Source organism: Phodopus roborovskii, unplaced genomic scaffold, assembly GCF_943737965.1.
Source record: "Phodopus roborovskii unplaced genomic scaffold, PHOROB, whole genome shotgun sequence".
Classification (NCBI taxonomy): Eukaryota; Metazoa; Chordata; class Mammalia; order Rodentia; family Cricetidae; genus Phodopus; species Phodopus roborovskii.
Genome location: NW_026126407.1, coordinates 3403458 through 3428928, shown reverse-complemented (window position 1 = coordinate 3428928; position 25471 = coordinate 3403458). Strand labels below are relative to the sequence as shown.

General features: G+C 36.1%; 1 protein-coding gene across 7 annotated transcripts in view; it reads left to right on the top strand.

Annotated features, from left to right (window-relative positions):
• The window catches only part of Nf1 (neurofibromin 1), a 234785-nt gene that overhangs the window by 76385 nt on the left and 132929 nt on the right, over positions 1 to 25471 (top strand). For 6 of the 7 annotated variants that reach the window (XR_007834242.1, XM_051179832.1, XM_051179829.1 and 3 more), the window contains 10 exons: positions 1492 to 1623; positions 7681 to 7815; positions 11350 to 11463; positions 15833 to 15912; positions 17953 to 18076; positions 20282 to 20443; positions 22517 to 22766; positions 23270 to 23343; positions 23518 to 23601; positions 25013 to 25453. Coding sequence is in view for 6 of the 7 variants with exons in the window: in XM_051179832.1 (XP_051035789.1) it covers positions 1492 to 1623; positions 7681 to 7815; positions 11350 to 11463; positions 15833 to 15912; positions 17953 to 18076; positions 20282 to 20443; positions 22517 to 22766; positions 23270 to 23343; positions 23518 to 23601; positions 25013 to 25453 (1596 nt within the window). In the remaining variant the exon portion in view is untranslated. The remainder of the gene's footprint in view (positions 1 to 1491; positions 1624 to 7680; positions 7816 to 11349; positions 11464 to 15832; positions 15913 to 17952; positions 18077 to 20281; positions 20444 to 22516; positions 22767 to 23269; positions 23344 to 23517; positions 23602 to 25012; positions 25454 to 25471) is intronic. The other variant, XM_051179828.1, reaches the window with a different exon arrangement.

The following is a 25471-nucleotide window of genomic DNA, read 5'->3' as shown; positions in this document are numbered from 1 at the left end:
CAGCAAGTGTTCTTAACTGCCAAACTACTTTTCTCCTATTTTATTTATTTCTTGAGATGAAGTCTTGTTGTGTTGCCCGGTCTATCCTTGATCTCTCTCCTGCCTTAGCCTCCCTTGTGTCAGGATTACAGGTGTGCACCACTATGCCTGCCTGAGTTTTCTGTTTTGGTTTTTCGAGACAGGGTTTCTCTATATTGTTTTGGAGCCCGTCCTGGCACTCTGTAGATCAGGCTGGCCTCGAACTCACAGAGATCCACCTGCCTCTGCCTCTGAGTGCTGGGATTAAAGGCATGCGCCACCAACGCCCAGCCTGAGTTTTCTTTTTAGGGTTCTTGTAAATAGAGATTGAAGCACAACAATACTGAGTTATGATTGAGAACTTAAATGTTAAGATTAGCTTGATTTTGAATAAAAAATAAATTATGAGTAGAATGTGTGAAGCTGTCAAATTACCTGTATTTACTATATGAATATGTAATTATTCTATCATATTTTTAGTCAGAATATTACAAGTGACAATTTATATTTTAAGCCTATTGTTTTCATGTGTAAGCTGTGTAAGTTATGAAAGTTTATCTGATCCTTTTTCTATAAGCTGATAATAAACTCTAGTGAATTTTCACAATTATCATTTTTGAAGCATTTAAAAATTAAAATATATTAATTAAATTTAAAGTAAAGGTCATTAAAATATACTTTTAATTAAAATAGACTTTATAAACCAGCTAGGTAGGGTAAACAGAAATAGAAAAATATCTATATAAAATAATTATTTTAAAAATCCTTAGCTTTATCTAAGGATATAGCTGAATGGTAGACCATTTGCTTAACATATAAAAGCCCCAAAGGTCTGGCTTTAGTCTCTAGCATTGTAAAAATAAAAGTACTTAGGTAGGTTCAGCTGTCTTCGTTTTTGGTGACCATTTAGTCTTCTATGTACTGTGCCATCTGCTTATCAACTTAAAAATTATTGGTTTACTAATGGCTTTATTTCATTTACTAATTTCATGTTGATTATTGTTGTTTGTAAGCATTCAGCTAATGGTTTACATAGTCTTTCAACGTTGTGTTGAACCATTAATTTCATGGAAAGCCATGATGATAGCATTTTTACCTAGCAAAATATATATAATATATGCATGTGTTTCTGAAATGTGTTGAACACACACACACACACACACAAAAGACAAAGATTGGCTAAAGAATAAAAAATTTTCCAAATATTTTGGTTTTAAATTCATTATGATATTATTGAGAAAGGACAGCCTCATTTGCACATGCTCATTATTATATTTTAAATTGTAGTATGTCTGGTTAGTGTTTGACTTAAATATATCATGTGAAGACTTTGAAAATCATATTGTGTGTTTGCATGGTCTTAGGAAGTTTCTCACAAAGGAATACAAGCTAGAACTGCAGTGGTAAAAGAGTATACCACTTAAGTGATTTTTGTACTCTATGTTCTCTCGTTTTTTTTTTTTTTTTCTCTAGTCTGCATTGGATTGGTGGCCTAAGATTGATGCTGTATATTGTCACTCAGTTGAACTTCGAAATATGTTCGGTGAAACACTTCATAAAGCAGTGCAGGGCTGTGGAGCACACCCAGCAATACGAATGGCACCAGTAAGAAACCATGATTTTTGAATTCCACCTGTCATTCCTGCTGACTTGAGTTTAGAGGGTTGAATGGTTCCTCTCTTCCCCACGGATGTTGTGTATGGTGTATTATGGTGCCACTGCTGCCTAGTTAACAGGGTCTATTTTTCACTACGTCTGTTAAGTGAACTTAATTCTTAAAGAAACAGTTTCCAGAAAATGCTATAATATCCTAGTGAATGTCACCTTTCTTCTGTTTTCAGTTAACTTTTTCTTACTAGGTGTTTGATTTGCTTCTCACTTTCAAGGATGAGCAACAGAACCATACCCTTGGGTTAGAGTGAATGTCCTGATGCTGAATAGTACACAGAAAATTAGAAATGAACTAAAACATTCTCTACTTAAAGATCTTAGTAAATAGAATCATTTAGCAAAATTTGAGCAAATATTGATAGACACTTTGACATTGATGTTTATTTAAACTTAACAAAGGCATACCTAGAAATTGTGTTCCAAGAGAATTTAAAGCTCATAGAAAGTGAGTTTCCATAGCTAATAAAAACGTTGTGTACGTGATTTCTGTCTGTATGTAGGAAGAGCATTTACATGGCAACTCTTGACATTGATTGGTGGTGCTTTGTCTTCTGCTTATTTTCTATTCTTATTGGCTGCTGTCGCTCACATGGTCAGATGCCAACCAGTCACTGTTTTGCATGGCAGTGGGCTTCTGTGGCTGTAAGTATATATGACCCCTTGTAACTACCTCAGAAAAGTCCATTATTTCTTTGACTTTTCTGTGTATAGTTACCATTGTAGTCACATCATATCATTTCAGAAGAAAATGTAGCATGCTTTCACCTACTGGTTTTATCTAATAAACTATCCATCTTGCACTTTAAGCAGTTTCCTCCCTGGCATGCTTCTCTTCCCAAGTTCCTATGGTCAGTATATAAAATATACAAAATACTTTGTTTCATACAGTTACGTTCACTCCTTTCCAGTTGTCAGTAGTAGTTTTTCAGGATTTAAAAAATTATACCAGGTATTCAAATGAAGAGGTTTTCTATTGAAGGAACTTTCGCATTATTTGTCCTAATTAATAGCAAAGGGGGCAGATCGTTTTTAAATTATTATTATTATTTTTGATGTTTTGGTTTTTTCCTTCAGTGCTGGAGGTCAATCCCAGGTTCCTGATGAATGCCAGACGTGTACTGTACTATACCCCCTGCCCCTATGGGATTTTATTAAATAAGAGTTAATATGCAAGCTTACTTTAGTTGACTTTTTATGATGACAAATACACAATATCTTTTGGTTTTTTTGTTTGTTTTTTGAGGTAGGGTTTCTCTGGAGCTTTGGAGCCTGTCCTGGAACTCACTCTGAAGACCAGGCTGGCCTCAAACTCACAGAAATCCACTGGCCTTTGCCTCCCAAGTGCTAGGATTAAAGGCATGGGCCATCACTGCCTGGCTCACAGTATTTTTTTAATTAAAAAATTTGTTGCAGTTATATATGTAAGTGATAACATATATAAGAGCTATGTAAATATTATTTAACTAGACATTATTTTCTTTAAGCTTTAATAATATCTTAACTCACTCCCCTACCTCTTTGTTTTTGCATTAGTAGAACATGTTAACAGTCAAAACCAGGGCCTTCACTGTGTACCACTGTAGCACTGAGCTGTATCTCCACTGCCAGATTACTATGTGCTCAGTGGTAAAGTATTACCTAATATGCATTGGCCCTTAGGATCAATTTTCAGCATTGCAAAAAAACAAAAACAAACAACAACAACAACAACAACAACAAAAAAGACTGTTTTTTATACTCCTTATGTTGGTAAGAGATCTAATAGGAATTGGTGAGAGAATCATATTTGCTTCCTGTTTTATACCCAACCTAACATCTCTGCCATTTAATTTTTATGCATGAGTGCTGAAACAAAATAAACCTCATTCATTCTTTTGAGCAGCCACAGATTTGGTTGGTAGTCTGATATATTTAATACTTAGGAGTTTCTTAGATTTGATTGTTAGTTGACTCTATGATTTCTACTGTATGCTATGATCACTTTTCTTTCTTTTTTTAATTAATTTTTTGAAATTTTATGTGTATTGGTATTTTGCCTGCATGTATGTCTGTGAAGCTGTCAGATCTTACAGTTACAGACAGTTGTGAGCTGCAATGTGGGTGCTGGGAATTGAATCTGGATCCTCTGGAAGAGCAGTCAGTGCCCTTAACTGCTGAGCTATTTCTCCAGCCCCCAATCACTTTCCTTAAAGTTGTAATTATAGAGGATTTCTTGTGGTTCAAGGACATCTATGAAAGGAATTTTGTTTTGTTCATATTTTTATTATTTTTGGAAGTATCAATATATATATTTCATTTTCAGAATAATTTTTAAGCTTTTTTCCCCTATGGGATACAAGCCATGTAGCTTTGGCTGACCTTGAATTCACTGTCTTCCTGCTTCCACCTTCCCAGTGTTTTGAAAGATTCATTTTCATTATTTTTAATTACATGAATATGTGTGATTGTATGTGCACATGAATGTAGGTGCCCATGGAGGCCAGAGGCATCAGATTGCCCCTAGAGCTGGAGTTACAGGTAGTTGTAAGCCACCTGACATGAGTGCTGGGAACTGAGTCCTTTGGTAAAGGAGTACACACTCAAACACTGAGCCATATTTCTAGCTCTTCCCAGTGTTTTAAAGCTTTGTATATTCCTCTGTATAGAATTTTGAATGTGTGCGTGTAATGGTTGTAGGAAAACTTTCTGGCTAGTTCATTTATTTATTTATTGTTTTTCAAGTCAGTTTCTCTGTGTAGCATTGAGTGTCCTGGAGCTCACTCTGTAGACTAGACTGGCCTCAAACTCACAGAGATCTACCTGCCTCTGCCTCCCATTTACTGGGATTAAAGGCGTGCACCTCTACTGCCTGGCCCTGATTAATATTTTCATCAGAGAAAGTGGAAGATTAATGTGACTCGATTGTATAGAGTAAGAGAACTTTAGAGTCTGGGAATCTTAAGGTAAGCAGCGCTCCTCTTTGTGCTTGTGTTTGAACAGGCAACAGGTATGCCTGGTGCTCATACTAGGGTCATGGCTGCTCCTTGTTTGCATTGCTTCAAATGGTTTGGAGATTTAGGAATCTGAGCCTTCACTTTGCTGCACAAGTAGCAATTCAGGAGTTCTGTGTGGCTGGGCATGGTGGAACACACCTTTAATCCCAGCTCTTAGGTATCGTAGGCTGGTCATGAATTGGAGGCCAGCCAGGGCTACACAGTAAGATCTTGTTTCAAAACACAGCTCCATCAAAGGGTAAACTTATATGTGTTTCAAAGCCTGACAACTGGTTGCTATTTTGGAGGTAAATTAGTCGGTAGAAAGCAGTAGTTACTTGGGGTCTAGAGAGATGCCTCAGCAGTTAGGAACATTTGTTCTTAGAGAAGACCTGAGTTTGGTTCCCAGCCTCCACAAGGTGGCTCATGAAGATCCTGGCACTTCTTCAGACCTCTGCCATCACCAACATGTACTGGTGCATATTCATACACACAAGGGAAAATGCACATGTAAAAAAATTTTTTTTAATAGCAAAACAAAACAAAAAAAACCTACTTAGCCTTTTTTTCTTTAACAAGATAAAAATAAATTGTTGTTACTTTTAGCAATCATAGTTCCTCTTTTTGACTGGTCTGCAGAGTAGCCCTGAAGATGTTTTGGATAAACTTAACCAGTTTCCAAAGTTTTTATTATATTATATCTTTCGCTGGATGGGATTTTATGTTTTCAACTTGTTGAAAGTATTTCATTTGGTTTGATAGCTAAGCAAACTAAGGCCAAATATTGTTAAAGGAATTAAAATGTCACATGGCTAGTAAATGGTCAGGCAGAGTTAGTTTTAAGGGGTTTTGATATCCATTCTAGTTCCTGCTCAGTTCATAAGTTGTTCCATCTCAATAGCAAGTTAGCTTGATGGATAATGAAGCTTTTACTGCTTCATCACAGCCTCTTATGCTCCTGGACCAGTGCCAGGCACACTTTGGGTATGTAGTATGTGTTTTTTAATTAATTAGTGGGTGAATTTCTGTATCTGGATTATATCTCTACCACATAAACAATTTAGATCTTTTAGATTTAAGTGATGTTGGCATAGATACTTCTTACCATGCCTGTAAGTCAGTCTCATAGTCTTAAATTAGCAGATGTTTCTGGTTCCTAATTAACTACCTGAACCTTTGGCTTAGGAATTTCTTGCTTGGTATAGCTGTCTTTCTCCCAAGCACAATGTATGCATGTGTCTGTTTAGATCCTAAAATGTCTTTTTTTTTTTTTTTTTAAAAACATTTCTACTTAAGAAATAATTGTTTCTGAAGCAGCAAATTATTCCAGATTTTATGCAACCCACTAATGGCCATTAAATTAAAAGAACTATTGAAATTTCTCAAGTCTTAGATTTCCAACTAGTCAGTTGTACTGTAGAACAAAATTCACATGTTAGTACTTGACATTAAACTAAAAATTACTTAAAACATGATTATTAAATCAGAGAAAAAATTTTTAACATCTTAGTTGTTCTCTGATTGTGTGGTTCCTGTGCAATGGCAACATTACACTGCATTATATCAGTAAATTTGTTCAGTGTAGGTTTCAACTTGATTCAGGTTAGACTTTGTATTCAAATTAGACTTTGAGAAACACACACACACACACACACACACACACACACACAGAGAGAGAGAGAGAGAGAGAGAGAGAGAGAGAACTATGATTTAGCAAGAGCAAACACTACACAGAACTTACTAAATACATCTGATAAACATTTGCCTTAGTGTTGGAGAGTTTGAGTATTTTATTTCTTAAACACTAGTAAATTGAGACATGTATATATCATGGAATGTCTCATCTCCAATTGTTAACTTGAGGAGATGTTTGTCATGGCCAAAAAATGTCTGTTTTCCCTGTATCCACATATCCTCACCGCAGGCACCCAGGCCCCTGTATCTATATGTGCTTACTGCAGGTACCAGGTTGAAAACAGATTCTTTTTGTGGTGTTAAAGGAAAAAAGGAAATATTTGATAAGACTAGAGAGAAAATAGAGTAAAGTAACATTGAACCCAGAATGTAATTGTTGGAATATTTTTAAAATTTTTAAATTTTTATGTGCCTTGGTGTTTTGCATGCAGCTATGTCTGTGTGAACGTGTCAGACCTTGGAGTTACAAACAATTGTGAGCTGCCATGTGGGTGCTGTGTTGTGAACGTGGTTCTCTGGAATAGCAGTCAGTGCCATTAATTGCTGAACTCTCGATTTTTTTTTTGATTGATTGATTGAAGTCCATGATTATTTAATTGTCCATAGTATCTCTTTAATTGAACCACATTGTCGCCAAATAGATGTATTCTATAACTTGAAGGAGGAAATACCATCAAAACAAAAAAGTAATTCATAACTGAAGCTTAAATACAGAGGTTGCCTACAGAGAATGTTTCTTCAGTTCCAAAGAATGTTATTTTTGCTTCTGTCTGAAAGTAAATGTTTATGTCCCTTTGGGCAGTATCCTGGGATTTACAGTAGTTTTTCCTTTCTTTGGCTACAGCCAAGAAGTGGTGTATCTTAAAATTGATAATGTTGCCCTTGTGTGCGCGCGTGCGCATGTGTGTGGTATGTTTGCTAATTTGAGTTCCCCAGTGTGTATATGTGTATAAGATACAGACCCAATATTTTTCCTCTTACATTTTCATAATTTTGAAAAGTAGTTTGTTTTGTTCTTTTTATTTTCTTTTTTTACCAAGGAGCCAAATTAATATTATTCCTTTAGTGCTTTAGGTTTTCATTAAAGCTTACTGTACTATTATAAATAAATAATGTAAATGCTATATAAAGTTTTTTAAAAATGCAATGTTAAATTTATGCTTAATTTGCTTATGGTTCTACTAGTATCCGTTTGGTGGTATGGAGTGGAATGTGTCTATTTTCAGAGCTTTGTAAATAATTTCTTCAATAAAGCATAGCTATTACTGTGAATCTGATGTCTGATTCTCACTAAGTTGCTGTCATGTTTTTGTTTTGTTACTAGAGTCTTACATTTAAAGAAAAGGTAACAAGCCTTAAATTTAAAGAAAAGCCTACAGACCTGGAGACAAGGAGCTATAAGTATCTTCTTTTGTCCATGGTGAAACTAATTCATGCAGACCCAAAGCTTTTGCTTTGTGTAAGTATTTTAATGAAATGCTTTGAAATTATTCCACTAATTTAGTTGAACTGAAAGGACAAAATCCTCTCTAATCACGAGTAACAAGCTCTAAGACATTGCCAAGAAAACTATTTTCAAAGAATTCTAATATAATTTCTAACCTTTGCCTTATCATTGAACTGACTTTAGTGGCATCATTTGTCCTTGTTCTGTTTTAGATAATAGATTATAAGCAGGTTGCTGCTATTGTTAGTAAGAGACAGCATTAACCTTATTAATGTCCAAATAAAATAACTTGAATTGTTCATAGGATGATATGTTTAACTTTCTTGAGTCTCCCTAATCCTTGGAGAACACTGTCAAGTAACATTTGTTATTGTTGTACTGAGTGCCAGGCCTTTAAAATGCTTTTGTGCTTTACAGATTTGTTGCTATGCTCTTCAAATTACTAAAATACAGACATTCATAACTAAATGCCTGTGGTTTCAAGAATTCTATGAAACTCAAGTTTGCATGTGTGCATGTGCACATGTGCACGAATGTGTTTTTGTTTGATTTTTTTGAGACAAAGTCTTCCTGTGTATCCTGGGTTGGTCTTAAACTAGACATCCTTGCTGGTAATACTGGGCTTAATCATCATGCCTTCACTACAGAATTTAAAAAATATTTACACATGATCAGTTTTTCTGATAATGAGAGATAGTAGAGACAGACAGGATTAAGTTCCCAAAGGATCAGTTACCCCAAAAGAAAATATATGAGGGTTTTGAGTTTTCTGGAAAGCCCTCCCAAAATTTGAGATTCTAGTACAATATGTAATTAGATCCCTGACCTGGAAAAATTCCATAAAGTTTGTCGGTCGACTCTGAAATAATAACACTTTTTCTCTTGGTTTCTCTGGTGTGTGACATGAGTTATGACATCTCAGTATGAATGCCACATAATACTAGGGTTACTCTGTTCACATGGGTGTAATTTATATTCAACAATAAACCAGAGTCACGAGTGTTTTCCACATTAAGTAGGTTATTGTTTGAAGAACAAGGATGGAATTGTTTGAATTGAAGAGTTTAAGTAAAATATGCTATTTTCCAAGAATTATAGAAATCCTTTTTGTTTTCCTTGATGATATTGAAGGTTGAGCCAGAGTCTAGTAGTCTTGTAATACAGACAAATGTTCTATCACTGGCCTGCCCCTGCCTTCTGTTGTGCTTTTGTTTTCTTTGGTGGAGTTCAGTGAGTGGGTGGGGTTTTGTTTGATAGGCAACTGTCACTGCTTCTGACAGCATCCTAGCTACGCGGAAATTGCTTCCTTTGCCGCCATCTAGTGGATAACTAACTTTCCCCAGTAACCATAAGAAAATAGAATTTTACTCATAAATTCTAAACCTTCATTAATAGGAGAAATGTAAACATGGCCTCAAATGTGGTATTTTTAAAAGTAATATGATTCTATCTTCTGTTTTTACCATCTTTGTCCTGGTTTGTTTTACTCCATATTTTCCAGCTTCCTTATTAACTACCTTCACTTCTTACATCACCTAGTTGTTTTTCTGCACTAAGTTATAATGTCTGCTTTATGGAGACCTCACTGACTCGACCACATTCCTTGATGGCTCTTAACTCATTTGTAGTTTGATTATTTATTTAGTAATTTAATTAAAACTTGCTTTCCTCATAAGACTGTTGGGAGGTAGGAACAACTTTATTTTCTTCCTCCTCCTCTGGTTTGTCTTCTTTGTCTTTTTGAGACAATGTCTCCCTGTTATGCAGCTCTGACTGTATTGGAACTTGATATATAGACCAGGCTGGTCTCAAACTCATAAAAATACACCTGCCTCTGCCTCTTGAGTGCTGGGATTAAAGACTTGTGCCAACACACCAGGTAACATATTTCTTTTTTTTTTCTGCTATGTCTTTGCTGTCCAACAAATTTTATAGAGTTATAAATGAATAGTGAGCATCAGAAAATGGACAAGAGTTTGGATGACAGGTATACATACTAGAGTGAGAATATATGTTAGACATTATAATGAAGAAGAATATGTAATCAACAAAATAAAATGCAGATATAAATTCAGTTGGTTTTATTTAAATGAACCATATGTGTGGTTTTTTTTTTTTTTTGCTTGTTTTGTTTTTTTCCCTCTTTGGTTTTCCAAGTAGGGTCTCTCTGTGCAGCCCAAGCTAGTCCTGAACTCAAGAGCCTCATGACTCAGCCTCCTAACAGCTAGGATTAGAAGTGTGCACTGTCATGCCAGCAAACCATATATTATTTAAGTGTAAATAGGTTTTCCCAAATTATCAGAAACACTTTGTTGAAATATGTAAATTTCACATTTAGGAAGAGTAGTAATTTCTTAGTAAATGAAGGGATTTTCCCACAGTGACTGAATTATTGCTTTTTTTATATTTTTTTTGTTATGAGCCAAGGCTTTAATGGGTGAGCTATCTCTCCAGCCTTGAAATATTGCTTTCTTTAACAGTAGTTATGTTGATTTTATTGTTTAAGACATGTTTACATGTAACCCAGGCTGACCTCTGATTCATTATGTAATCAAAGGTGGCCTTGAATTTCTGATCCTCTTACCTATTTCTCCCAAGTGCTGGAATAGAGTTCAGAGCTTTTTGTGTGCTAAGCAAGCATTCTACCAGCTAAGCTACATTGACAGCTCAGCTGTGTGCACTGAACAGGACTTTTATACTTAACCCTTGGATTACTGGTATGTACAATTTTTTCTTTTTCCTTTGTGGTGCTGAGAATGTATTGATTTATATCCTTAGCCATGATACTTTCTTTTTTTTTTTTTTAAGTTGAAAAGCTGTTATCTGTTTAATTAGGAGTCTACTGATATGGTAGCCTTGGCAGACCTGGAACTCATTCTATAGATCAGGCTGGCTTCAAATTCACAGAGATCTATCTGCCTCTGTCTCCCAAGTGCTAGTATTAAAGGCATGTCCTACCACTGCTCTGGTTTTAAAAAACTATATTTTTATTGAGTTACAATTCACATACAATAAAAGAAAAAAACATTTCATGGTTAAACTATAGCTTGCTTCATATTCATGAATGAGACCATAGGTTCAGTCTGCTTAGTATTCTCCCTTCCATTTGTCATTTCTAGAACATTTTCATTATTTCTAAAGGAAATTAGCTGTTTACAATTGATCTTTACTTTATTCCTCATAATCCTGCCAATACATTCTTTTAAAAATTGAAGTTTGAGCCAGGTGGTGAGAGGCTGGTAATATCTGAGTTCAAGGCAAGTTTGATCTACAGAGTGAGTTCCATGAGAGCCGGTGCTACTCAGAGAAACCCTTTCTCGAAAAACAAAACAAAAATGAAGTTTGAAGGAGTTGGGGAGATGGCTCAGTGCTTGAGAACACTTCTTGCTTTTCCACAGTGAAGAGCTCTGTTCCTAGCTGGGCATTCAGCACTCTTCTGCCTTGATGGCCACCTGCACACATGTACCGTGTACACACAGAGACACACCTAAATAAATAAATAATAAATAAATTTAATAAAAAATAAAATTTGCTTTTCTCTCGCAGAACCCAAGAAAACAGGGCCCTGAAACTCAAGGCAGTACAGCAGAATTAATCACAGGGCTTGTCCAACTGGTCCCTCAGTCACACATGCCAGAGATTGCTCAGGAAGCAATGGAGGTAAGGGGAAGTTAATTCTTGGATCTTGAAAGAAAGATTGTAACTTTCTCCATTCTTTTTCTGGGTACTTTATTTTTCAATTATTTGACTCAGTGTGCTTTCTTTTTAAAAAATTTTTAAAGTGTGTATGTAGTGTCTACAGGAACCAAAAAAAAAAAAAGTGTTGGAATCCCCAGAGCTGAGGTTACAGGTCATTGTGAGTCACCTCTTGTGGGTACTGGAACCTGCAGTTGGATCCTCTGCATGAACCTTCTACACTTAATCCTTGAGCCCCTGATCCTCTAGCTCCTCTGTGTCCTTTTTTGATGTTCTTTGGTATATAGTTTCAATGAGTGATTAATGGAAGTCTATTCTGGAAGTGATATGTTTGTGTCTTTATGTTTTATGAGATCTGTGGAGGGGGTTTCTAGTTATTTGCTTTATATTATAGGTAGCAACAAAACAATATTGTATTAATTATTGTTTAAGAATTTTTATCTTTTGTGTATGGATGTTTTGTGTGCATGTGTATATATATGTACTGTGTGTTTGCATTGCCTTAGGATGCCAGAAGAGGGTGGTGGTTTTGTTTTTTGTTTTTGTTTTTAAATTGTATATGCATGTGGAGGTCAGAAAAAAACTCAAGTTTCTACCTTGGATGGCATATACGTTTACCAGCTGTAGCTGTCTCACCAACCCCTACAATTTCTTTTACATTTGTTTGTTTGTTTGTTTTTAAGACAGGATTTTACAATATTTTTTGTCTGGCCTCTAAATCCTGAAGCAATCCTCCTTCTTCAGCCCTTGAACTAGCTGAAATTATACTTGCATGTCACATGTCATGCTATATTTGGATTGCATTGCATAAAAAAATTTGGAAGTTTATGATTTCTTTATTTCTTGAATTTATTATTGTGTTTGTGCATGATGTGTGTGTGTACTTGCAGTGGCACATGCCTGGAAGTTAGGACAACCTTGTGGGGTTGGTCTTCATGGTCCCGGGATTGAAGTAAGATTTTCATGCTTATGTAACAAGTACCTTTACCTGATGAGCCCCAGGTAATTGATGATTGACATTCTGTGTTTTTTCTATTTGAGGATTACTATTAATAATGCTGTTAAAATTACTATATCATTTTTTATTTCCATTAGCAGTATATTAGTGTTTTGGTATTTCTCCATCCTTGTTGACACTTGTATTGTCTGTTTTTAAATGATAGCCAGCCTACTGTGTTAACAAAGTTGATTTTAGAAAATTTATATTTATAGCTGTGCTTGATAGCTCATACCTTTAGTTCCATCACTCAGGATGAAGAAGCAAGTGGCTCTCTGAGATTGAGGCCAGTCTGGTGTATAGAATGAGTTCTGGAATAGCCAAAACTATATAGAGAAACCCCATCTCAAAACAACAACAAAATTACATGTACTTATTTATTATATGGGGCTATGTACATACACAGCATACATGTAGAGGTCAGAGAATAACTTGAAGGAATTGGTTCTCTCTTTTCACTATTGGATCCTATGGATCAAATTCAAGTTGTCAGGCTTGGCATCTAATTCAAGTTATTTTTTATACTGATAACCTAAAAGTACATCTTCAATCTAAATAAAATTTATTGGTGTGTATTTTACATATAGTAAGTGATTTAAGAGTTAGAATATCTCTATTCACCCCAGTTACTTCTCATTCTGCAGTTAGTACGCCTACCGTTTTCTACATGTACTGGTCTGATTCTGTCCTTCTAGGTTAGTTTTGCAAGTTCACCAAATGTAATCTTACTTTGCCCCCCCCCTTAAATTAGGAAGCAATTTTTATTATTCTTTTGTATTCTTAGGTGTTATTAGACACCTTTTCCTGATTGTTAATGAATATTCTATTCATTCATTGATAGGCTCATTGGAAGACAGCATCCATTACTACTGAACATTAGCCTTGTATTCCTTTGCAGTCCCCATCCTGTCTCACTCCTTGTCTGGCCCTTGCCTCCTTAGTAATCATTGATTTGCTTTATTATTGTATCTTAGTTTGCATTTTATATTCATGGAATAAAAGTTCTTATTTGTAGTTTAGCATAATTGCTATAACTGTATTGTGTTTGTAGTTGATTTTATTTCAAGGCTCATCCTATTTTATTCTGTTGATTGTCCCATTATATGAATATAGTGCAATTTGTTTACCCATTTATCTGTTGATGATCATTTGTATTTTTGCTTTTGGCTGTTTAGAAATAGAACTTTTGTTGGGTATGGTGGTATTCACTGTCAATCTCAGCATTCAGGAAGCAGAGGCAGGCAGATCTCTGTGTGTTTGTGACCAGCCTGGTCTACTTGCCAAGTTCAAGGCCACCTAGTGCTACAGAGGAAGGCTTTGTCACCAAAATGACGAGGAGGATGAGAAAGAAGATAAAAAGAAACATTGATAGGTTCTAGGCTCCCTTCTATATAAATCTAAGATGTGAAAAGATTTTTCATTATTCTTGAGTAAATTCCCAAGCATTGCAAAAAAGAAAAAAAAAGTCTTGTTTTATACCAACAGTCAGGGTTACTTAGGAAGACACTATCTAAAAGTAAAATAAAATGAGTTACTGATGAGTACAAAAATTGGATGAATCTCACAGACATAATAAATGAAAATAACCAAATGCAAACATTATATACTGTTGGTTCCCTTTATATAAAGCTTAAAAACAAGCAAAACAATCTGGTGATGACATTTAAAACAGTGGCTGCTTTTACAAAGAGCTGATGCCTGGGACATGAGTTCTGAAGGGCTTCCTGGTGTTGGCAGAATTGAGCAGGTAATGGTGGGACACACCAAAACTCTCTGAGCTCTCCTCTCCAGATTATCTCCTGTACTGTATACCTTGTGCTTCAAGGAGAAATATTTGAAATGTTTACTTAGAACACTTGTGCATTCCTTGTACATGGATATGCTGTGTGTGTGTGTGTGTGTGTGTGTGTGTGTGTGTGTGTGTGTGTGTCTTTGTGTATCACTATTCATCCTAGAAACTGATGCATTGCTTGAACTCTTTTTGGAGGATTTCTTCAAATATTTTGTTTTCACCGAGATAATTAATTCTTACATTTTTTTCTTCTGTATATTATGTATAATTCAAGGTAAAAAAAATACATGTTTGTTCCTTTTTTAAAGAGCATTCAGGAGGACTTTAATTATCAATTAATAAGAGAATAGATTAATATTTAACAGTGTACTTCACCTTGACATGCTACAGAACATCCATTAAAACTTATTGGTATCATTCAGCAATATTTGAAAATATTTATGAAATATTAGATGAGAATAATGTATTTGCAGCTTTGTTGAAGTAGTAAGTCATGTACTTTATAGCAGTATTTTCATCAACAATGAACTACATATGTTAAAGTGTTTCCTAACAAATTATATCATCTAATCACCCCATAGCCACCTTAGTTTATGTCAGTATGCTCTGTAATACTGGCACAATGACAGATTCACCTTTGAGGCACTTCTCAAGGTATCAAGTAACATATAGCAGTATGTAAAATTAAAACAGGAGGAAATTAAAAAATATAATCTTATTGAAATGCAAAATGTCCAATGAATTTTTGTTCACATTAATCAAAAGTTTTACTAAATGTGTCACCTAAAATACTTAAATCTTACTTGAGCCCAAACCATTTGTAAATGGCAGGGTCCAACCTCTGATACTACACTACACTACACTACACTACACTACACTACACACCGTACCGTACCATACTGTACCATACCGTACCGTACCATACCATACCATACACTCTTTATATTATACTATAATACTGCCTTCTCCCCTTTCACTGTATGTATAACTTGAAGTCATTCAAAAACGTAGATGTACTTAAGCAGCTTAACATCCTCTAAAAAGAAAACCTTCATATGCCTTATTTTCTTTCCATATAAAAAACTTTCCCCACTTTCCTGTAATAGAGAACTAGAACCCCTGAAGCAACAGAGCCCATAAGGATTGCTCCTCATTGCTTTTTATCTTTCCATCTTGTTACATGTATTTGTTTGCAAAATTTCAATAGAATAGAAGAAAGTGAGTGCTTTAATTTCCCAATCAAATCTGTGCTACTGTATGAAGAGACAACAGAAAACCCTCAAGTACCAGAAAGGTACAAAGTTTGCTTTGTTTGGCCCTCTGTTAATTTTAGAAAATAACTTTTCTGACCAAGAAATGTGTGACAATCGAGTTAATTTCTGCTGTGTTTTGATGCTCTAGAGAATTGTGTTCTTCAGGTCCACCCGTAGAAAAGTTGTTTTCCCTGTATTTCAGCCTGTTGTGTTAGCATTTGCAAAATAATCACTACAGTGTCAATTTTCTAAAAAGTTTTCAGTGGGCTCTCTCTCTCCTTTAAATTTCAGGCCTTGCTGGTTCTTCATCAGTTAGATAGCATCGATTTATGGAACCCTGATGCTCCTGTAGAGACATTTTGGGAAATTAGGTATGTGTACTTTCAAATTTTAATTCAGTTTACAATTTTAATTTTGTATTTTGTTTTTGAATATTAGATTTATAGTATTTAGTTCATTGTGATATTATTCGGTTATACCTATAGATATTTTATGATTTTATATTTTTTTGGATTCAAAATATTAGAATATTTAACTGTCAGAAATATCACACATATGCCAAACAGAAGAGTTTTTTTTTTTTTTTTTTTTTTTTTTTTTTTGCATTAGTGTTTTGCTATGGGTAAAGTTTTAAAATGGTGCTAATTTTTATCACCTTGCTACAAGTTCTGCTATGTCAAGTATTATACTCTGTCATATACTTCTACGCAGTTATAATTTTGTTTATTGTTTTGAGATAGGATCTGATTATGTAGCCTTGGCTAGCCTGGAACTCTCTATGTTGACCAGGCTGGCCTTGAAGTCACAGAGATCCACCTGCCTCTAGAGTGCTGGGTCTAAAGGTGTGTCCTCCCATGCCTGGCTTCAATTATGTTTTTTTTTCCTAACTAATTAACCAACTAACTAACTAATTAATTAATTACATAATTGAATTTTATTTTATGTGCACTGGTGTTTTGTCTGCATGTATGTCTGTGTGTGAGGGTATTAGATCTTGGAGTTACAGTTGTGAGGTGCCATGTGGGTGCTGGGAATTGAACCCAGGTTCTCTGGAAGAGCTGTCAGTGCTCTTAATCACTGAGCCATCTCTCCAGCCCCCTACAATTATGTTTTTAATAGATTTTATTTATTTATTTATTTATTTATTTATTTATTTATTTTGAGTGAGAAGTTTATTTGAAAGGGGAGTGAGGGGGGGAAGGGAAGAGAAAAGAGGTAAAGAGACATAGAGACACTGGGAACAGAAGAGAAGAAAGAGAGGATGTGCTTTTAATAGATTTCTACATTAGAAATCTAAAGTGTTAACATTTTAGGCTTGCTTTTAGTTTTTAAAGCTCCCATTTTTAAAACTAGGCTCATAGCTCAATAGTACAGCACATGATGAGTAAGCATGAGGTGGTGGGTTCAGTCCCCAACACTGGGGTGGGAGAACTATGTATGACCTTTTGTAAATCTGTAAATACTGGTGATTTTGGTGAATAAGTTAAAAACTTGCATATAAGTAAAAAAAAAAATACACACTGTATTTCTGAACTGAAGAGAAAGCTGTCTTTTAATGAGCAATGATGGTACCACATTAGGAAGATGTAAATCTGTAAATCTCAGGTTTTGTTGTCTTATCATAGACATGGGTATGCTGAGTCACTTGGAAGTGAAGTTAAAACCTAAAGACTAATAATGATATATTTACTGGAGCCATGGGTAATTGGTTTTTAATTTAACACATTATAAAAGAAAAAGCTTACATTTTAGTGTATTTTATTTAACTTGTTCAAATAATATTTCAACATATAATTAATTTGAATTGTTAATGTGACTTTTATATTTGTTTTCATTAAGTCTTCAAAATTTGTAGTATGTCTCACTAAGTGCATCTCAATTTGGACAAGCATCATTTAAAGTGTTCATGTAGTCATGTGGTGACTAGTAGCTCACTATTAGACATTTAGTATAGCATCAAGAACAAGTAAGCAAACTTGTTCTCTAAAGGGTAGGAAGTATGCCAGGATTCTTGGATCATTCATTCTGTTATAACTATGCACTTTTACTCTTGGAGCAAGAAAACACTTGCATACCACATGGGAACGAAGGGGTGTGGCTGTGCTCCACGGAAATGTCCTTTATAGAAGTTAGTGGGGTGGCTTTGTCTTGTAGCAGACCCTGGCTCTCAACTATTCTATTTCTATGCAGGCTTTGCTGTGCATGTGAATTTATGATTTCTTCTTACCCTTACCACTGCAAGGAAGAATTCTTTTTAATTTGCTGTTATTAACATTTGGATAAAACCCATGAACAAGGGAAAACCAAGCCTCTAAATTTACAACTGTTATGAAATAATGCCATTCTATGTATGATTATGTTTGTATTAGGTTCTTGATAATTTTGTAACAATGAACTTTATGTTACTGCAGTTCACAAATGCTTTTTTACATCTGCAAGAAATTAACTAGCCATCAAATGCTTAGTAGCACAGAAATTCTCAAGTGGTTACGGGAAATTCTGATCTGCAGGAATAAATTTCTTCTTAAAAATAAGGTAAGCACAATGACATTTCTTATGTTGGAAATATTTGAATAGTAAGGAGACATGTTAATTTCCTTTTGTTGCTATGATAAACGCCATGACCAAAACTTGGGTTGGGGAATTTGACTTACATGTCTTGATGACAGTCCATCATTGGGGAAAAGCAAGGCAAGAACTAAAGCAGAGACCATGGAGGAATGCTGCTTATTGACGTTCTCTCTGTGGCTTGCTCATTATACAACCCAGGACCACCAGGTAGCGATTGCCTGTGGTGGGCTGGTCCCTCACATATCAACCATCAATCAAGAAAATGCCCCACTGACTTGTCCACAGACCAGCATGATTGAGGCATCTTCTTAATTAAAGTTCTCCTCTTCTAAGATTACTCTAACTTGTGTCAAGGTGACAAAAAGCTAACCAGCACAGGACAAATTAAGAGGTTTTTGTTAGCTAGATTATATCTACATCAGCTTCTCCCTCAATGAAGTCCTTAAGAGAAATGAAAGTACAGAGGGCATTGCCTGGCAGTTCAACATTGAAATATTCTAGGCTTTGTCCTGATGATCTGAATGTTAATGAATTCTGGCTGACTTAAGTAGGACTCTGGGTCAGGCCTATGAAAACTGGAGGCTATTATAATCACAGAAGGCTCAAAGAATCTGTCTTCTCTTTATTCTTAAGTCAGTACATATCATATTACTTGCCTCTCAGGGCTAAGCTAGTCTAGGAAATAATCTTTGATAAAGCTAAAGGGCAAAGGCTCTTAATCTAGGTTTAATTTATATACCTCCCCTAAAGGTTTTGTCTTTTAGCTGGGTATGGCAGCACATACCTGTAATTCTAGTCCTATTGATGCCTGCTTGAGTTTGAGGCCATCCTGAACTGCATAGTGGATTCTAGGCCAGCCTGAACTACACATTGAGATCTTGTTTCAGACAAGGCTAGGAGGTGTAACTTAATGGTAGAGAGAGGGTCATCAGGAATCGTCTTTATTTGTAATAATATTCTTTGATCCTGAACTGTTGAAACATGTTGGAGTTTTGGGGAATAGGAAAGAACCTTACATTTCTTTAAACATAAAATTTGTATGGTCAATTTAAAGGCATTTCTATTATGTCTCAGTTTAAAGAATACTTGATTTAATGAATTTTTATCCATGCCTACAATCGTAGCTATGAAAAACCTTAAAAGCATCATGACAAAATTTTGTTTAGAGTCATCTGGCTTATTTAGTAGAACTTAAGTTTATCCCAAAGATAAGATACTAGACTTAGGAATTTTGTGTGGGGGTGGAAGGATGGCTCTACAGTTGTAGAGCACTGGCTGCTCTTCCAGAGGACCAGATTCAATATTTCTAGCACCCACATGGCAGCTCCCAACTGTCTATAACTCCAGTTCTAAGGTGTGTGACAATGTGCTTTTTCAGGCACATGGCATAAAGACAAAAATGTAGGCAAAATACCCACACACACAAAAAGAAAAGAATTGTGTATGCTTTCCTCTTAGTAATCTAGTAGTGAATCAAAAGTTGTCTGTTGAGGGCTGGAGAAAGAGCTGGACAGTTAAGATCAGTCATAAGAACCAGAATTAAGATCCCAGCACCCAAGTAACAAGCCAGGTAGGTATCAGTGCATGATGTAACTTCAGCTTCTAGACAGTGGAAACTTGAGGATCCTTGGGGCTTGCTGACTTCCAACCTAGCTGTCCACGTTCAGGGGACAGACCCTGCCTCAGAAGAATAGATGAAAAGTGATAGAGAAGGTCACCTGACACCCATTACATGTATGTATGCACTCTCACTTATACACACACAAAAATACAAACAATATTTACCAAAAAATTGAACATAGAATTACCATGTAATCGCATTACTGTGTGCATGGTGAGGGGCTGTGTATGGTCAAGTGCTATAGCTAGTCAAATCAATGCTGTAATGTACCCAGCATATAACTTTAACTTAAAAAGTAAAGTTCTAATTTTCCTGATTAGGCAAAATGTGAAGTACTGTAGTTTTCTTGGAATAGACTTTATTTCACTAAGCATCTGGGTTGGACAGTACACAACTGAGAGGCATTTGAAAGAGACATTGCACAGACCTTCCTTAGCACATTGGTTAAATGAGTATTTCTCAAGGTGCAGCATCGGGGTCAGCCCACACTAAGCCCTCTTCTTTCACAGACGTCAGTGCTTCAGTGGGACTCACTTCTTTTTTTCTAGCAGGCGGATAGAAGTTCCTGTCACTTTCTCTTCCTTTGTGGAGTAGGATGTGATGTTCCTGCTAGTGGAAATACCACTCAGATGTCAGTGGATCATGATGAGTTATTAAGAACCTGTACTCCTGGAGCATCCCTGCGGAAAGGAAAAGGAAATTCCTCCATGGTAAGTACCATCCCTTTGTGTCTCCTGTACTGTCATCTCTGCTTTATCTTTCTGAGTGGACTTTAGTAAATTTCAGTTAATTAATTTTGCACATTAGTTACAGATTGCTTAGAGTATTGCTGCTCACTGTGGAACCCTGGGCAAATTTGTCTCTATTCTGTGACTCAGTTTTCTCAGATTTAAAATGGAGATAGCAGCTGGGCAGTAGTGGTGCATGCCTTTAATCCCAGCACTGGGGAGGCAGAGGCAGGTGGATCTCTGTGAGTTCAAGGCCAGCCTGGTCTACATAGTTCCAAACAGCCTCCAAAGCTACATAGAGAAAACCTGTCTTGGAAAAACAAAAACAAAAAATAACTTCTCCCCTCCCCCAAGAAGATAGCAGGCATGATGAAACACACCTGTAATCCAGAGGCTGAGGCAGGAGGATCACAAATGGGTCTTTTGTTTGTTTTTTAAACATAGGTTATCACTAAGTAGCCCTGGCTTTTCTGGAACTTCCTGTATATACCAGGCTGGCCTCAAATTGAGAGGTCTGACTACCACCATACCTGACCTTTTAAATTTTACTTTTTTTTCTCTCTCTTTTTTTTTTTTTAATGTTTATGGGTGTTTTACCTACCTTATATCTGTGCACTCATGTGTGCCTAGTGTCTGCATAGGCAGAAGAGGGCGTCTGATCCCATGCAATGGTAGCGCTGGATAGTGACCCCAGGTCTTCTGGAAGGACAAGCCAAGTACTTATTAGTGCCCTAAACTATTGGGCTTATTCTTCTTTCTCAGAGGAGACAAGTGTGAAGCTGGCTTGGTCTATATTGTAAGACTGTGTTTGAAAAAAAAAAAAGAAAGAAAGAAAGAAGAAAGACAATAAGCAGAAATGATTAATAATAATAGTTAAAAAATAAAACAGGTGTAATATTCTTGCTCCAGAGTTGTTGGGAGGATTAAACTAGGTGAAATGTCAATAGCACTTAATTATTTGACACAAGGGCTGGTAGCTGTAATCATTCTGATGTGAACCCTGTAAGAAAGTCTCTATTCATATGTAGAAGTTAAACTAAAGGAGGTTCAAATGGACTGAAATAAAACAAAATATTGATCTTGCTAAATATTATGGATAAGTGTTGTTAAGATTTTCTTTTCTTTTGCTTTTAGTTTTAATTTATTTATATATACATGTATTTATATATTCACACAGTCTTATTTTATAACTCAGGCTAGCCTTGAATTCACTATAATCCTCCTGCTTTAGCCTTAAAAGTGCTGGTACTATAGGCATGGGCAGTCATGCTTGGAGCTTTTAAGTTTTTAGAATGGGTCTCATATAGGTCAGGAAGGCCTTGATCCTCTTGCTCCTTTCACACAAGTGCTGAGATTATAGGTATGTATTGCTACCCCTGAAGGATATTTATGTTTATGTGTAAATGTGCTTAAGATGTAAATCATAAAATGAGCAGTTACAAAATCATCGTAGAAGGATTTGGTTTTCAGACATAACCTTTTCATCCTTAAATTTTACTGTAGCCTATTGAGGGGGAAACCCCAGTAAGCCCTGTAGCAGCTGCAGTGTATACTTACTTTGCCTGCATACTCTGTATTTGCTTTGTAATGTGTTTTTTACAGTTAATGGTTGGGCAATGTCAGATCAGATGAGTATAGCTTGTGCTGCAGTGTTTGTTTATGTGTCATTGTTTCGGTCAGTTCTACCGTGTAGTTACTCCTTCCTCCTAAGAAGTGCTTCCTGTTGCTTCATCTTCCTTTGTCATTTATGGTTAACTCATAAGTGGATCACAGTATTGCTGCGATAGACTCTGTTTTGGTGTCTTGTATATTTCTTACAGATTTTATTTATATTTCAGAAATCTAAGATAATACCTATTTGAATTGAACACAATACTATTGTGCATTATATTGGTTCATCTCCTCTCATTTAGAGTAAGGTACATCAGAAAAAGATCTTATGATTAAAAAGGAGAATTCTTTTTAGTTTTGTGTGCAGTGATAGATGGTATTGTTGAGTTTGCAAATGAAGTCACCTAAGTTGGAGATAAATTCCCTTCGCCCCCTACCTCTCAGGATAGCACAGCAGGGTGCAGTGGAGCCCCACCAATATGCCGTCAAGCCCAGACCAAGCTAGAAGTGGCCTTGTACATGTTTCTGTGGAGTCCTGACACTGAAGCTGTTCTGGTTGCTATGTCCTGTTTCCGCCACCTCTGTGAGGAAGCAGATATCCGGTGTGGGGTGGATGAAGTGTCAGTACACAATTTCTTGCCCAACTATAACACATTCATGGAATTTGCATCTGTCAGCAATATGATGTCAACAGGTAAATGTGGGTAATTTTTTTTCTTTCTTTTTAACTGTTACTTTGGCTGACATCTATTTATTTTTTACAGTGGAGTATATTTAAGATAACTGTTTGAAAGTTTCCAGGGCTAATAATTTAAACTGCTTGCTTGAAATCCTTTTCTGAACAAGGTAGGATGAAATTCAGTGACATTTGAAATAGAGTTTTTACTGAATTTTTAATGTACACTTTTGTTAATAACTGGCACTATAAGTTGCTTTTAGTTGTAGACTATAGAAATTGCTCTCCTTGAATTGTAAATGGGATTTTAAAACATCTGTGTGGAGATGGCTGTTTTGAGTTCTAGACTTTATGGAGTTGGAAATGAGTACTGTTATAGAGACTGATGAGAGTATGTGTTCAGCTTGGTCATTAGAGTCATTCATTCTATTCCTTCACTCTGCTCTGGGTGGGGCATAGCAAGTTCCTAGTTGTGAAGAAGGCTCTAAGCACTAACTGGGTTTGCTGTTGTCTCTGCTTAGGAAGAGCAGCACTTCAGAAGAGAGTGATGGCCCTGCTGAGGCGCATTGAGCATCCCACTGCAGGAAACACTGAGGTATGGTCTCAGCAGCAGCAGTACCCCTCCCAGGCCCCCACCCTCATGTTGGACACCTCCTCTGAACTATGTGCATATTACAAGTAGGAAATTCTACTCAAAACCTGGCAGTTACATGTTGATTTTGAGTCCACCACTAAATTTCCTTCCTAGTGATAATTAATTTCATTTTAGGCTTGGGAAGATACACATGCAAAATGGGAACAGGCTACAAAACTAATCCTTAACTATCCGAAAGCCAAAATGGAAGATGGCCAGGTAAGTTTGTTCAATGAATTTTTGTGTATTGATTGATCTGTTGCTTCACTTAAGTAATCTGTTGTGAGCTACTCAGAGTAGTAGACAGTATAGAGTTGTTTTAAGAACATCTAGGCCTGTACTGCCTAATCTTATAGCTATTAGCTACATGTATCTGTTAGAATGTACGTTGTAACTCATTTAAGTGAAGTAAACCTATTTTCTCAGTTTTACACTAGCCAAAGTTGAGCATTTATTTGCTTTGTTGGACAGTAGAGATGTGAAATGTTTCATCATCACAGAAATACCTCTGCCAGAAACCACTTAGCTAGGGGACCATTCATTTACGTTTTCTTGTTCTTCCTTCATCCAAGTATTTCAAAGAACTTTTAGAAAAGATGTAACAGCTGCAGATAGAGAAAAATAAATTTTCTAACAAGTCTCATGTTGTTTGTTTTACAACAAACATGGTTGTTTGTCGCTGCTGGTCTAGAACTCAATTTGTAGAACAGGCTGTCCCTGAGTTTGCATTGATCCTCTTGCCTGAACTTCCCAAATTGTTAGATACTCTAAAAAAGGATCTAGTGGACAGACAGTTGGGCCCATTGTAAGGTTGAATGCCATTTTAAACTTTGGGCCTATCTTAAAAAAGTGTCCAATCCAGTGGGTTTTTTTTTTTTTTTAAAATATAGTCACAGAATTGTGTAACTGTCAACCAATACACAATTTCAATACATTTTTATCCTCTCAAAGAATATCCCCTCCCCTAAGCCTGTGCCCTTTAGCTATTTCTAGCTCTGACTTGCCATTTTTCCTATCTTTCTGTGTCCACACCTTCAGCCTTGAGCAGCTGCTAATTTATATTTTATTTATAAAAAATTGCTTTTTCAGGCCATTTCTTACAAATGGGATCATAGATTATGCGGGCCTTTGTGACTATCTTTCCTCTTCACTTGTTTTAAGGTTCATCCATGTACACCAGAGGTTTTTAAAAGAAATTTGACACTTCAAGTGGATTTTGTTAGTCAAGCTATGACAAAAATATATTAAGTGCCTCTCTAATAACATGTATGGTAGGAACTGGAGAGACAGCTCAATGGTTAAGAACATTGGTTGCTCTTTTAGAGGACCTGGGTTTGATTCCCAGCACTTGCTTGATGACTTAGAATGGCCTGTAACATAAGTTCCAGGGATCCAACATCTTTTTCTGGAGTTTTGGATACCAGGTATAGAGATACACATGCAAGCAAAACATTTATATACATAAAATAAAACTGAAATTAAAAGATAATGATGTACATGGTAATTTCAAGCTTTGTTTTTTAAAATGTAAAATGTACTTTTCCTACTGGAAAAAATGGGAAAGAGTAATTTGTATGATTTTATCCAGTCTATGTTGACTTCATGCTTTTCACAAAAATGTCGTGTTTAGGTTGCAGAAAGCCTTCATAAGACCATTGTTAAGAGACGGATGTCCCATGTCAGTGGAGGTGGATCCATAGACTTGTCTGACACAGACTCCCTGCAGGAATGGATCAACATGACTGGCTTCCTTTGTGCACTTGGTGGGGTGTGCCTGCAACAGAGAAGCAGCTCTGGCTTAGCAACCTACAGCCCACCTATGGGCCCTGTCAGTGAGCGCAAAGGGTCTATGATTTCCGTAATGTCTTCAGAAGGGAATGTTGATACACCTGTCAGCAGATTTATGGACCGGCTTCTGTCCTTAATGGTGTGTAACCATGAGAAAGTGGGGCTTCAGATACGGACCAATGTTAAGGACCTGGTGGGTCTGGAGTTGAGTCCTGCTCTGTATCCAATGTTGTTTAACAAACTGAAGAATACCATCAGCAAGTTTTTTGACTCTCAAGGACAGGTGACGTCTTCTCTACTT